This window comes from Nasonia vitripennis, assembly GCF_009193385.2.
Source record: "Nasonia vitripennis strain AsymCx chromosome 3 unlocalized genomic scaffold, Nvit_psr_1.1 chr3_random0005, whole genome shotgun sequence".
NCBI classification, from domain to species: domain Eukaryota; kingdom Metazoa; phylum Arthropoda; class Insecta; order Hymenoptera; family Pteromalidae; genus Nasonia; species Nasonia vitripennis.
In genome coordinates, this window is record NW_022279624.1 from 2,205,068 (window position 1) to 2,219,388 (window position 14,321).

The window sequence follows — 14,321 nt, forward strand, 5'->3', positions numbered from 1 at the left end:
CTGGCACATAAAAAGCATGTGTCGCCTGGGGCCTGCATTTAATGAGGCTGCGCTGGCAGAACGAGCGGACGCAGCCCTCCCTGCAGCGTCGTACCTGCCTCCTGCCTGCCTGCGCGCGAAAGACAAAGAGGACCGCTGGAAAGGGATCGCGAGCAGTCACAGCGAGATGAGAGAGGACGCTCGCGCCGCGCTTTCTCCAACTTTGCGAGCGTGATGCGAACTAACGTATAACCGGCCCTTAACCCGCAACTCAACTCCCCCGCCCTACTCCCCCCACCCGGGCGGCCTCTCTCGCGCCCCGCCGTCGCCACCGTCGTCGCCGCCGCGCGCGAAACCACCACTCTACTTGTTGAATTAACCTTTTTTCCGCCCCGAGTACGACGGTGTTGCGCGCTCGGCTCGGTGAATGAAGAAAAAATTATACCTGGGCAGGGACTTTGCGAATGGGGAAAAATCCCACTTAGCGGCGCCGCAGCGAGCCCTCGAGGTGAGGACTGGAGAGGAAGCAGGCAAATTTATGAAGCTCGTCTGTGGGAAAAAAATTGCTCTCGCTCGATCTCTTTCACCCCCAAACTGGATGATTCTCCTCCAACTCCAAATTGATACTCCGCTTTTGCTTTGGGGCCGGGGGAGCGGGGAAAATGTACGAGCCGACGTTTTTCTGCGCGCAAAATGATCTTTTTTCCCGCTGCTTCGAAACTTTCAACCAAACTAATACGCACGCAAGTCGCGCTTATTTAGGTCAGCGCTGATGAAATTTTTATTCGGTATTTCTGTGCGCCTGTGCGCGATGGCGCAAATCGAGTTACCGAGGGGTTACCGGCTGCAGCGTGAAAGCAAAAAAGTCGTCGTAGATCAGTGTTGGAGAGGGGGTCCAATTAAATAGCCAGCCCTACGGAGCTTAAACCGTACGGCGATGGGTTACACCGAAAGTGCCGGTACCTTGCTGTGGAATCGCGGAACTTGTTTTGTTTATCGCATCCGCGAAAGCCTTGCTGCGTAGAAACCGGACGATTCATTCTAGCGAGTGCTGCATTTGAAGAGAATCAATGCAGTTAGCTATGCACCTGTACGCGCGCATAAAAGACCTATTGAAATCGCATAAATGAAGTTGTTGAGCGACTGAGTGTCCATATCAGGAAATGGGCATTAATTCATTCCGAATAAAAGAGAGCGCAACCTATTTTCCGCGAATCATGTCGAAATTTACGAGAGAGTAATTTTCATTCGGCCACGCGCGCGTACGTCAAACGAACGCTTTTTACGCTAATGCGATACATCTGGTAGCGCGAGTTTCGCATCCCAGCGCTACGCAATATTGCAAATCGGACTCACCTCGGTGTCGTTGTAGACGAGCCGCAGATTGAATCCCGGCAGAAAGCCCATCTGGTTGATGCGCTCGACGGCAAGCTTGGCAGCCTGCAGCTCACTCGGGCCCTCGGGCCTCGGCTCGTTGGCGTGGGTTAGCTCGAATAGCCCGAGAATCGTGATGTCCGTCTTGACCTCGACTCGCCCGTCGAACTTGTCGTCGACGATAGCCTCGAGCTCGGCCGCGTCGTACTCCTCCTCGGGCTCCTCCGTGCTGGTAAGTAGCCTGCCGATCGTCGTCGTCGTCGTCTCGTTATCGGGCGGCGCGCCGAGGGGGTCCGCCGTAATCGTCGTGAGCGTCGCTCGCGCCTGCTGGCCGGGCAGCATCGGGAGCTCCTCGAGCCCCTCGACGTCCTCGTCCCTGCGACGGTGGATGACCTCGCGACTGGGGCTCTTGGGCAGGTCCGGCACGGCCGTGGTCGAGGGCTCGAGCTGGCCGGGGCCCTCGCTGTCGGGCTTGGGCGGCTTGAAGTGTCGCCTGTCGAACTTCTCGGACATCGTGGCGGACGAGGGGGCGAGTGGCCGGGCCGTGGGCTTCATCGGGAACTTCTGCGAGCCCTCGAAGCCGGCGAACGGGGACTCGCTCTCGGACTCGTAGCCGCTCTCGTTGCCGGACGTCGGCTCTGATGTCGTCGAGGGGCTCCAGGCCGCCATCGCCGCCGCCGTCGCTCGGGAGGGCACGTCAGTCTCGATGTCGGATCGGCTCGCCGGGATGAAGGGGAGCATCAGCAGCAGTGGCAGCAGCGCTCCGAGGAAGCACGAGAGGCGCCGGGGAGAGGGGGGCAGACGGAGACGAGAGAGACGACCGCGGGAGCGAGTACGCGACATAATCAGCCGTCGCGATTTCGACGACACAACCCGTACTTCCGAGTTGCTGCTTTCATCTGCAACAGACGAAAATTACTCGGATTAGCATATTCGCACATCGCTCTCTCGCATGTTGCGAGCTCGATGTATTCAAATCGTTATCATTTTCACGAGAGATCGCGACATCCTCTCAAGTGGAAATTCAGTGTTTACCATGCAAAAATTTCGTGCCATGTGACTGTTGTTGTGTGCTGGTTCGAATACATCATGGTAGTCGTCACGATTATAATTATTGCGTCGCGCTCCCTATTCAAATAATCTGTCGGAAATGTGCCTGATAATTAAATTGGCCAGGTGCGTGTTTACAACTTATACGGATTTCAATAACACGGCATATAAGCGTGTTCGACAGGGCGGCTCATCGCGAATTACTTGCAAAAGTGAGAGGAACATCGGGGACCCTAATTCAAGTGCTCGAATGATCGATGCGCACGTCGTACAGAATTATAAAGGCATCAGGAGCCATGGGGTACAAAAGAGACGGGCTTTATTAGATCTTTTCGCTTGACAGTAAATAAAAGAATCCTAAGGCGCACAGTTACGAGCCGGAGCAGTCGGAAGAATTCGGGAAAATCTGGCAATGTTAATATCGCGCCTGTCGCGCATGCCGAGGGTTCCGTTATTCCGTCCAATAACCGAGAGGTGGAGACGGATCTCGGGCGGCGAGGAGCTCCTCCCCTTCTCCCGGCCGTGCGGCGTCTGCGAGGGTCGCCTTCACTCGGAAGCGGGAAAGGCGGGAAGAGTCAGCGAGTGCGTCTGACGCGGCTAATCGAGCGCTTCGCCAAGTTAAGTGCACATTCGAACGCACTTCCTGCGAGCTGAGGGGTGACTCTTTCGTTCGCATGCACAACCTACCCTATCCTCGACAGAGAGCGTAAAGCTGGAGCTTTGCGAGCTTGCTGTTGTGCTCGAGATCGGGAGAGAGAGAGAGAGAGAGATTTAGATTTAGATTTTAGATTTATTAGATTTATTTGGCGTACAATATGTTGTACGATAAATTGTATACAGCAGGAATAGTAGTACAGCAAAAATGTGTATTGTGATAGTATGATAATGTGAACATGGGTTAAACGAGAGTGTGTGAGTGTGTGTGTGAGAGAGAGAGAGAGAGAGAGAGAGAGAGAGAGAGAGAGAGAGAGAGAGAGAGAGAGAGAGAGAGAGAGAGAGAGGAGCCTTGAAGGAAAACCTTAAACGAACCGTAATATTCCTTCTTTCTCGAGGCACCCCCGAGAAATATATGCCCTAGATAATGCTCATGGATATATCATACACGCGTATCCATATACACGCTCGCCAAATCCGATACAGGCGATATATTGCTATAGAGCAAAGTCGCAACTTATGCCGGTCGGTGATTGAGTGTCGTCGGGTTGAAGTACTTGTACTTTGTAAAACGAGTTCAAAACGCACACGAACGCTTTCGAAAGGGCCGGGATTCGGGAATCAAAGGCATAAGAAGAAAGCAAGCGCACAGAGCTTATTCGGGATGAAAACAGACTGCAGGGGCATGTGCGGTGACACCCGCAGAGTTCCGGACGGAAGAGGCTTGTTCGAACGGAGTGGAGCTGCGCGGGACAACGAGAGAGCAAAGAGAGGAGGGCGAGAGAGCGAGAGGGGCCAGAATTATTACAGGCTAGAGACTCGCTACGTACGTCTACTCGTCCTCGTGCGATTCAGCCTCGTCTCCCTTTCGAAATTTGCATAGTCGCAGGGCTAGCATTTGACAACTCGAGCAGGATGAATCGCCACAGGTGTGCTGTCCTCGCAGTCTCTGCAAGGACTTGTCAATCGCACAGAAGACGCCCGATCGTGAATTACTTCGACGGTGTTCGGCATTCGACTTTGCATTTTCATAAAATGATAAAAATTATCAGCGCGTCCGGAAGCCAATGAAAATAGTTGATGGAACACATTCAAAAAGTTATCGATCATTAGCGAGTATCGGATTGTCAATGTGGACGTTTGTTTTGGTACTACGAGTACGAAAATTGTCAGCAAGTGAAATTTCGTCGTCACAATTGCCAGTCAATTAATCGCGCGCGGTACACGATTATTTGTTTTCCCTACGGGTATTGCAACGCGAGTCAATTTTTAATAAAGCTCGCGCCAACTATTTGCATTCTGTTAGACAATTCGAGAAAATTGATGAAATTATGTCCCTCTCCACTCGCAATATGCATGTTAATTCTAGAGATGGACAGTGGGATGAGCAAAGAATACATGGAAGGCAAAATGAGAAATGAAGAGCGAGTGGTATAGTGCGAGAGAGCAAGCGCAAGATCACGCTTTACAGGATATTACATTGCGCAGTACATCGTGGTCGGGCTTGCACACGTAGCTCGATGCTTCTATATGGTGCCACACACATATAGACTGGGTACATAATATGTATGCCCAAGCTTCGCATGGGTCATGTCACCTCTCAGCCTTACTGTCCAAGATATCTCGCCCTCGAACGTAAACTAGATTTAAAATCTAGAGAGAACGCTTTCCACGTGAAAAATTTGAAAACCGCCTTGTTTGAAAGAGTGTTAGATTACTCTGGGCGGGGCGTCGAAATTTTCGAAGCTTATTATAGAGATTTTAGCTAAAGAGTTACGTTGTTATCAGCTGCGTGCGCTTCTATTATAAGAGGTTAAGAGCGTTAAATGGTTCTAGACTACGTGTCTCTTATAGATATAGAGCATGTCTTCAGTATCGCTACTCTGGCTTGCGACGCCAATAACGTTTGAGTCGCGTACCCAAAGACGAAGACGCGCGCGCAAAGAGAATGTAATGCTGCACTTGCCGACATCGTTTGCGCTCGCTTGACATGGCTATAAAGTGAAGGCCAAATTTCTATCATGATCTGAAAAGGCCTATAGGTATACGTATATATAGGTAGAGATATTTCAGGATAACGAGCAAAAGCTAAGAAGCTGTTGCAGAAAGTCTCGAGTCAGTTTTCACTTCTGAGGCTGCAGTTCGCAAAGATAGCCCGAGGTGAATATGAGTCATTCTACGACAAGTTGGGCACTTCGCGGTCGAAAAATCGAGCTCTTGCAATTTTGACGGCACACTGACCAGACAAAGTTTTTTACATCCGCTTAATGGACATACAATATGTAAAAAACATGGGTGACACCTCCAAACCCTATGCCAACAAAAAGTTACGGGCCGATTACTAATTACCGAAAAATAGCCTTTATTGCGCCCCCAGGTAATTTATTGACACAAATGGACAGCTGAGCCCGAGATCTTGAATAAAAAAAAAAAAAAATTGGCGAGCAATTTAAAAAAAGGGTAAAAATTGTCGAAAATATGGAGAAAAAAATGCCTAAAAAGCCAGAATCTCTTTTTTGTCGGATTTTCGCATGTTCGACGATTTTTACCCTATATTAAATTGCTTGCAACTTTCGATAGAGACGGTCGGTTTCAACGATTTTTTTTAAATTCAAGATCTCGGGCTCCGCTGTTCATTAATGCCGGAAAAATAATTATTACTCGGCCAGGTAATTAATTACAGAGGTGTAATAAAGGTCGCTCATACGTGGTCGCCATTTTCATGTATATTTTGCATGAGGTTCATAGGATTTTCCGATGGGTCGCTTGCGATTTTTGTATAATGAGCGCTCAGACGTTTTTCGTATATCTCACTTGCCTTAACTGTCTATTTCGATCAAAAAAAGTATGCGTTTAAGTTCAGGTATTATTTCTTACTGCGTTCATGCAATAATTCCAAGTTCGTTTTCTCCGTGAAGGAATTTGAACAAACCAACACAACACGACCGAAAACTGTCGTACCGTATTTTCCGGAGGAAGCGCTAAAGCCCACTTTTTCCGGAAAAACTGCCCTATACTCCAAGTGTTGGCTGTGATTTCCGAAAAACCAAATCGAATACGAAAATTGTCATCATCAGAGCTCCGCGATCATGCGGTTGATACGCTTTTAGATATAAGCTCATCGAACTCCTAAATTATCGCAACTAAGATCGTTTGCTCCGATATTATACGGATCTTTTTTGCAAAATCGTGAAAAATGGATTTAAAAGATTTAGATTTTTCCATGAACCTTGTTTAATAATATAAAGCTTGCAATAAAAGACTAAGACCAGAAAACTATATATATATATATATATATATATATATATATATATATATATATATATATATATATATATATATATATATTAGTCGCGATTAGAGCGCCAGTCTTAAAATTATGGTAAACCCTTATTTTACTCATGAACTACTTTTATAATTTGCATTTGAATCATTCGATCATAAGAATTGTGTCAATCCGAATTTTAGTCTTAATTTTGGCATTTGAAGTACTATATATTATGTAGCGGATTTATAAAGATTTTTCTCTAAATATATATATATATGATATAAACATGTTTTGATATATATATATATATATATATATATATATATATATATATATATATATATATCAAAACATGTTTATATCACACGTATACTCTAACCAGAAAATCCTGCATCTAATATAATTACTCGCTTCTTGAAGTATAAATATGGCCTCTCTCATTTGCTTTGCTTGTGTGAAAAATGTTACACGAGGTAAATAAAATCATCTCCCTTTCATAAAGCCCGTTTCGAAATGTAATATTTTAAATTTTTGTAAAATTTGTTATGGGTAATCCGTTTTTTCAGCGAATATAAAAAAAAGAATAAGAAAATTATAAAATTTATTTAGTACATAAAATTCTCTTCCCCTTTTGCATTCCGTATAAGCCAACTGTGATAAACTGAATATTTTGTCGTAGGTGGATCTCTTTATTGAGATTTATATACATATAACAAAATTGCAAAAGCAGAGCGCGGAAATAATTTCTGAAGTAGTCATTATTCTTCTAGTGAAATATTTTTTGTTAAAATAGACCTGATGCTATACGTATGGTAAGCAAAGGTTTTGTATAGACTATACGGCAAATTGCACCCGAAATATTTAGTTATTAGAAAACACAAAACCTTTGAAAAAAAATGTTAATGCTCACTAGATGCAATATGCCTCAACTCATTGATTTTACAACATATATGTGGACCGTAAAAAAATTTATAATAATAGAGTTAAATCAAGATAAACCTGAATTGATATCTAGTTAAACAAAGCTCTTTAACATTAGATAATTTTATTAGGTACCACTCCTGTCTAGATTTGAAGAAAGCAAAACATATGAAAATATTGATAATACTTATTTTTAAAGGAAAGAAATAGTGATGATTCTTGCTATATTGACAGTGTTAATTCTTCAAAGCATCAATCTTTGGCCTGGAGTATATAAAGAAAATCAAAGAATATTTAATAGCTTTTGTCCCTCATGCATACCATATTATTCTCAAAGCATGCTGCGATTTCGGTTGGCAGTATATATTTACAAATTTTTCATGTATTGAAACAAAGTCCTTATATAGCGTGAAAAGATACGTTTGTAAAATTGGATAGGCACCACTGTCGAGATAGTTATTTCTATCGATTGCAGGCATGCAATGCAAATGATATATCTTACAATGAAAGCTAATGTAATCATATCCGTAGATCGCTCAATCTTTGCCGATCAAGTTTAGTAGAGCCTTGTTATAAACCGCAATGAATATGTAACGTCACGAACGGGACGTTAGGGAAACTTTTTATAATATTGCTCTTTGTATTGAACTCGAATCCACATTGAAAGAGATGGAGAAAATGAAGGAGAAGCAGAAGTGGAGGAGGAGGAAGAAGAAGAAGAAGAGTTTTTTCTATTGATTTCCAGTCTATTCAGCCTCAGCGAAGCTTGGCGACTGTATGTACGAGACGAGAGAGGCAAGCAAGCCGGGAAATCCGAAATCTCATTTCCGCGAGGACGCGAAGGTTTGAAGCGGACGCAGATTTGGAATTAATTTTCAAATTCTGTCTGCTTCAAAGCTGGGCTTGGATGTGTAGGCGAGGAGGAGCTGATGCGGGCGAAAAAAGGGATGCATCGACGATGACGAGGACGCGGAGGAGGACAGCTGGAGAGCAGTAGTTTTGCGAACGAAGCACGCTTTAATCCCATCTGAGAAGATTACCCAGAGGAAAATCTCGGATGAGGAGCGATCAGACGACCGGGAGCGGGATTACGCGAAAGATATGGCCTGTATATAAGTATATATAGAAGAGAAGAGGGCGAGCGCGGCAAGGGCTCGTTCATCCTCGTTTTCATTTTCGATAATCCTCCGCGCGGCGCAAAATCTACGCGCGCTACCTCCGGAAGCGAAGGAGCCGGCCCCGGAGAAGAGTGGCGAAAGCGATGAGCATCGGCTATGGTGTACCTTTGCGCGCTCGGCGCTCTCTTGCTCGTCCCTTCGTAGCCGATCGCCGCCAGCGGCAGCGGCAGCAGCACCGAGTCCGCGCACATCCTTCCTCTCAGTTGCTTCGGCTGTTGATCGGCTCGGTGTTCGACTCGCCGAGCGGTTCGTATCATTCCCTCGAGGCACGTGCGCGCAAAACCGGCCGTATCGGCAGAGCGACAGCGGCCCGCGCGGCTGATCGGCGCTCCGGCGTTCTCCGCGCTCGCGCTGGCGGCTGGACAGCCCCGAAAGCCGTGAAGCGCGTCGCGTGCCTGCGGAGCGCGCACTGCTTGGCCTGCCTGGCTCTGCGCGACTGGCGCGAGTCCGGCAGTGTGCGCTTGAGCGTGGGCCGAACGCTGCACGCTCGCGACTCGCACGGAGTGCAGGTACACCAACAGTACTACACCAGCGCGGCCCCCGAGGCTCGAGCCGCTCGAGGGAGGCGGAGGCGGCGGGAGTCCAGCGCCAAGTGCGCAGGACAAACTCTGTCGAGCTCTGCGCAAGCGGCGCCGGCGACGACGCTCGCTGCCGAAGGCCCGCAAGAGGAACTTGTTAACGAAATGAGACTGCCTCTCTGCCGCCCCGCGCGCACTCGCGTCATCGCGCCGAGAGCGATGACGACAGCTTCGAGATGTCGCACGCGCTATCAGCCTGAGCCCCGAGGTGCCAGCCGATCTGGCCGCCTTTCCCGCTGCCGTTTCCCCGCCCGAGTGTGATTTTTCGCGAGTTTCTGGGAAATCAGTTGATACGACTTCGGGGCGGACGCCGCCAACAGCTGAGTACAATTTAAACTTTGTCTCCAGCGGGGATTCGCTAAGCCGAGACCGTCAACTTTTAGAATACAAGATTTTTCCCACTTGTTCGGAAACTGCGCGCGCTCTGGAAATTGGCGCAATGACGCGGCAACTATAAAGAATACACTTTGAGCGCGGACTGCGGGGGAGGGGGAGGGGTGCGTTCTTTATTGTTTCCCGCGTTACTTAGCAGCTCGAGCTCCGCTTTTCTCAACTTCTCACGAAGAATGTCGAACTTTCTTTTAAATTGGAGGCTTGGAGGCTTCGCCCTGCTCTAAACGCCGCTTCTAACTTTCTCTCTCTCTCTCTCTCTCTCTCTCACTCTTGTTAAGGGGCGCGCTTGTAGGACATTCGCGTCGTCTCTTTCTACACTGAAAAAAAAACACAGCCATTTTAACTGATCTCGCACCAGTAATCCATCATTTTACGAAGACTCGCCAAAATTACCGTAGAGTTCAGCAGTTTTAAAGAATCAGTTCGGTCGTTTTTGCTGGTGTCCCGCGTAAGCGACCAATTTTACGAGTCGCGACTCGCCAAAACTACCAGTGGTACACCGTTGTTCTTACTGAACAGTTGTTACGGTGGCAGAACGGTTAAAACTACCGGACTTTACAGCAGAAACGACTGTGTTTTTTTCAGTGTATGAAGAATAAATACTTGCCCGCGCGCTGGCTAATGCTTCGACGGCGCTAATTTTAAAGCGAATCTCTCCTTCGGATATTTTTAGTCTGCCGCCAGTTGCGGACCCCCGGTCTCTTCCGATCGATACCTCGCATCGGTACACAGACCGCGTATGAGAACATGTAATTCGAAATTTCGTCAGTTAGCCGGGCTATATGCACGAGCTTAAGATCGCAGCGCTCGTGCGTTTACCGTAAAATCGATAAATGCAAAACGTCAGCCGAAGTTCGGGCCATCCACGCATATGTGTGCTCCGTGCTTTACCGTATGCGTACAGTGAAAAATGTTTCTATCTGCAACGTTCTGCACTGTGTATAAAAGTTCGGAATTTTAAATCTTGCGCCTGAACACACATAAAATACACACGCACATTTACATATCATAGAAGCATGCAGAAAAGCAAAGCTCTAGTTTTATTAATGCGCTGATATATTTCTTTCCCCCTGTGGTCACGAGTAAATAGACCATTTTTTTCTCTCGCGATTTATCAGATGCGAGATACTTTGTCTTGCAGATAAGGAAATAAATTACCGCGCTTATCACCGGAGTAGCGATTGAATAAATTACACTAAAAGCGCATGTATGTGAAATGGAAACGGAGAGTACTGGTAGATGCGCAAGCTGGCATTTACTTTTAGACGGGAAATCAAAGTGGAAGAGGAACGAACCGCGGAGTCGCGGAGATGCGGAAAAAGAAAGAAGCAGAACTACCGAGCGAGAGATGCTTGAAAGAATAAAGTGAGAGACAGAAAAACAGGAGCTTGTGCGAGAAAGTGTTAACACGCGTCCAAAACAAAAAGACGCAGCCCGAAGAAAAATACGGCCGGCCGAACTTGAAGGGAGGGAAGCGCTCTAAGCAACTATATGCGAGAAAATAGGGGAAGGCTCCCGGGAGAAAGAGTAAAGGCGCAGAGGTGAGAAAAAATGCACGATACGTGGGCGGCGAGGAGAGCGATGAGCGGGAAAGAAGTTGCACGGGTCAGCTAGCTCTCCTTCCGCTCTTATGCGGAGGCTACTTATCAAGCGAACGGATTGGTGTGCCAGACAAGCTCAAGTCGTTAGGAAAGTTTGACTGAAGCCCGGCTCGGCTAACAACGTCCTCGCGAGACTGAGAACGTAATGCGACCGCTTGAATATTCGGCTGTTTTATTCATGCAGCAAGCTGTGAAAAAGGAGGGAGGGCGAGGAAAAAGTTATCCATACTCTCGCAAGGCTCTAAGTAAGTTTCGTGGCGGCGCGTCTGGAAGGGGGTATAATGCCGCGCGGACAGAGAGAAAAAAAGAGGCGAGGCGAGCGGAACTATCAAAGAAATTTGGGAATTCGCCTCGAGTGCATGGATGTATAAACTAGAGGTGGACTGCTTTTTCTGGCCTTCTTCTGGCTGGCCACTGACCTCGCGAGTCGCTATAGTAGAGTCCAGTTAGCCGTCGACATGCTTCCATCCCGTGATCGTTTATTCTCAAATAACTTTTATTTTCGACCTCTTGAAAAGTGGATGGCCACAAGTTTCATTCTGTTGAGCTGCACTCGTGCCGAGGTAATGACTGAACTTCTGCTGCATCATCAAAAAGTTGGATGCTCCTAGTTTGCACTTCATACTTTTCACTATATGTGACGCGATCCGCCCAATTAAACCTTCGAGTTTTTTCGAAAATAAATAAATTATCCAGGCCAACTTGTGAACGAAGTTTATGCTAGATTGAGAGTATAAATTATTATCGGTAGTACGCGCGCACGAGAAAAATATTACAGAAGAATTAAACAACGTGCGAATAGAGCATGCATGTATAATTACTGCAGGTGCGCACTCGACCTAGTAGTAGCTCGGCGGAAACTTGTGTTTACGTTCATGACGATATTATTTGGAAAGCACAATTAACCAAGTTATTCAAATGCGCTACATAGATCGCAACGCGTAAACTGTTCGTGTCGTAATGATCGGACTAAATCCGCGTAAACGCCTCATGCTCTCATAAAGTTAACTGTAATATTTATATTGCGCATACCTATAATTATAGGTATACAATATATTGTATACAGCTGAATCTCACACACGGGAGCCTCTCCACGGATGTTCATTTACTTATATAGAGAGACTTTGATAGGAAGTTTTGAGTTTGCCTTTGCCCTATCGGCTTTTTTCCATATTTATGAAGAAGGGATTGCACGGCCGAAAAAATAGAGGAGATTTCTCTATCTACGTTCAGCGCGCAGAGTACGTGCCTGCGTCTCGCTCAACTCTATTCGATTACACGTACAACAAGACCCGAGCAATCTCTGGAGGGACTTTCGAGCTTACACTGCTGTATTGAGATTGTCGTCGACAGCGCGCGGCCGCCGAGCTTTGCTTTCAAAATGATGCACACGGAAAAGAGAAATGTTTCTGCCTCCCCTGAATGCCAGGCATTTTGCGTTTCACTCGCGCCTCACGTCGGCGGCTCATTCTTTCACGCTCGTAAATGCGGAGACTCGCTCTAATATAGCCATTTGCTTTTTCACTTGCTATGACCGACAATGCTTATTTTAAACAAAAAAAAAACAATATTACTCGAATCCTCGATACGCGTATATACCTACTGCAATCGTGACCTCGTTCGTTTGCGATATACCACGTGATTCGACGTAGTATTAGATTTAGGATATGACCTATAGGTACCAAGGCGCGGTGACTGCATATAAATTCAAGATAGCCGCTTGTTCGGCTGCTCTGTTGCTGTAATGTAATTCCAATACTACGTCGAATAGATGTACTTAATACGATGTTTTGCACGAGTTACTATTACTTTAGGATAAAAGGAAGGGTTGTAAAGAGCGATTTTTTTCTAAAGTACGCAGTTATGTTGCATTTATTGTTCAATTGGAATTTTGCCATCTGACCGCAGCGCCACTTGGACGTTGCGGCGGCACCGTTTGGCTGCTCCTCCGACAGCCCCTTGACCCTTTGGGTTCGGAGAACGAGCTTGCTTTTAAATTTTCAAATCAAATACATCAGGCATGTCGAATTATTGTGTGAAATTTTTTTTTTCTTATTGTACATGTTAAGAACAATGCAAAACCACGTTCCAACATCGAAAAAGTGCCTTGTGACACTATATTTTCTAGGCCCATCAAATTCGTCGAAGAATAGCCATTGTTCAACGGCATGCACCTAATGCATAAGGGCACAAACAGAAAATGGATTACGGTAGAATGAGAAAGAATTACGGGTAAATAACTTTAATAAGTAAACAAAATGCGTTGAAAATGCTTGATTTGGTCGAAAGTTACCTGCAATTGAAAATATCTCTCTAAATCTGAAAGAGTGAAAAATGACTCATTTCGAGTCAAAATTGAGTCACTCTTTGCAAAGAGTGACTCAATTTTGCCTCTAATTTGAGTGATTTTTCTCTCTTTCAGATTTAGAGAGTATGGAAAAATCATGGAATTAGAGGATTTTTCCAAGTCAAAAAATTTGTATCTTTTTTCATGATTTTTCCGCATTTTCAATTGTGCATAACTTTTGACCAAATCAAGTATTCTTAACGCACTTTTTTTTTAAATTACAGCTCTTTTCCCGTATTCTTTTCCTACCATTATACATTTTCTGTTTGTGCCCTTATGCATTAGGTGCATGCCGTTGAACAATGGCTATTTTTCGACGAATTCCATGGGCCTAGAAAATAGTGTCACAAGGCACTTTTTCGATGTTGGAACGTGGTTTTGCATTGTTCTTAACATGTACAATAAGAAAAAAAATTGCAGGCGCGTGCCCCAAGATTTGTTTTTTTTTCGTTTCTCCAACCAGATAATAGCATTTTTCTCGCAGAATTCTCCATATATCCTTCAATCTACATGCTAAACAATTATTATTTTTACTATAATTGAATTTTATTTTCTTATCGCTGCGTGTGGTATGCAGCCGTTAATAAAGTGATTTGTTTGGTTGAAAAACGAATATTCGGTTTGAGTGGTAGTTGCGATTTTGAACTACTTCTAACCTCAAGAAAAATGAGGGCGCGAAACGCGCATTGTATTTAGTTAGTCAAATTAAACAATTCAAACTAAGATCTATTCAGAAAACTTGATTTTTTTTCCTTCCTATAGAAAGTCTTGTAATAGTGAATTTTAGATGTGTGTGTGTGTTTGTGTGTTTGTATGCAGCTTCAGCTACTCAGTGGATTTTATTCCACCAAGTCTCATTCTCTTTGTTTTTATTGAATAAAATGAGAAAACAGTCTTTTTTTCATTTTGTATCCTCATTATCTTGATCAATTCAGTATCTTGATCCTGATATTAAATCGATTTAAATCTACGCAGGCT

The 14,321-nt window shown here is 45.4% G+C and overlaps 1 protein-coding gene across 5 annotated transcripts in view; it reads right to left on the reverse strand.

The window, feature by feature from the left end:
• The window catches only part of LOC100678354 (gamma-aminobutyric acid type B receptor subunit 2), a 90,966-nt gene extending 82,088 nt beyond the window's left edge, over positions 1-8,878 (reverse strand). For 4 of the 5 annotated variants that reach the window (XR_004227051.1, XR_004227052.1, XM_031925943.1 and 1 more), the window contains exons 1-2: positions 8,530-8,875; positions 1,336-2,252 (exon numbers count right to left, since the gene is read on the reverse strand). Coding sequence is in view for 2 of the 5 variants with exons in the window: in XM_031925943.1 (XP_031781803.1) it covers positions 1,336-2,196 (861 nt within the window). In the remaining 3 variants the exon portion in view is untranslated. Of the gene's footprint in view, positions 1-1,335; positions 2,253-8,529 lie in introns of all 5 variants that reach the window. The other variant, XR_004345246.1, reaches the window with a different exon arrangement.
• Between the last annotated feature and the right edge of the window lie 5,443 nt (positions 8,879-14,321).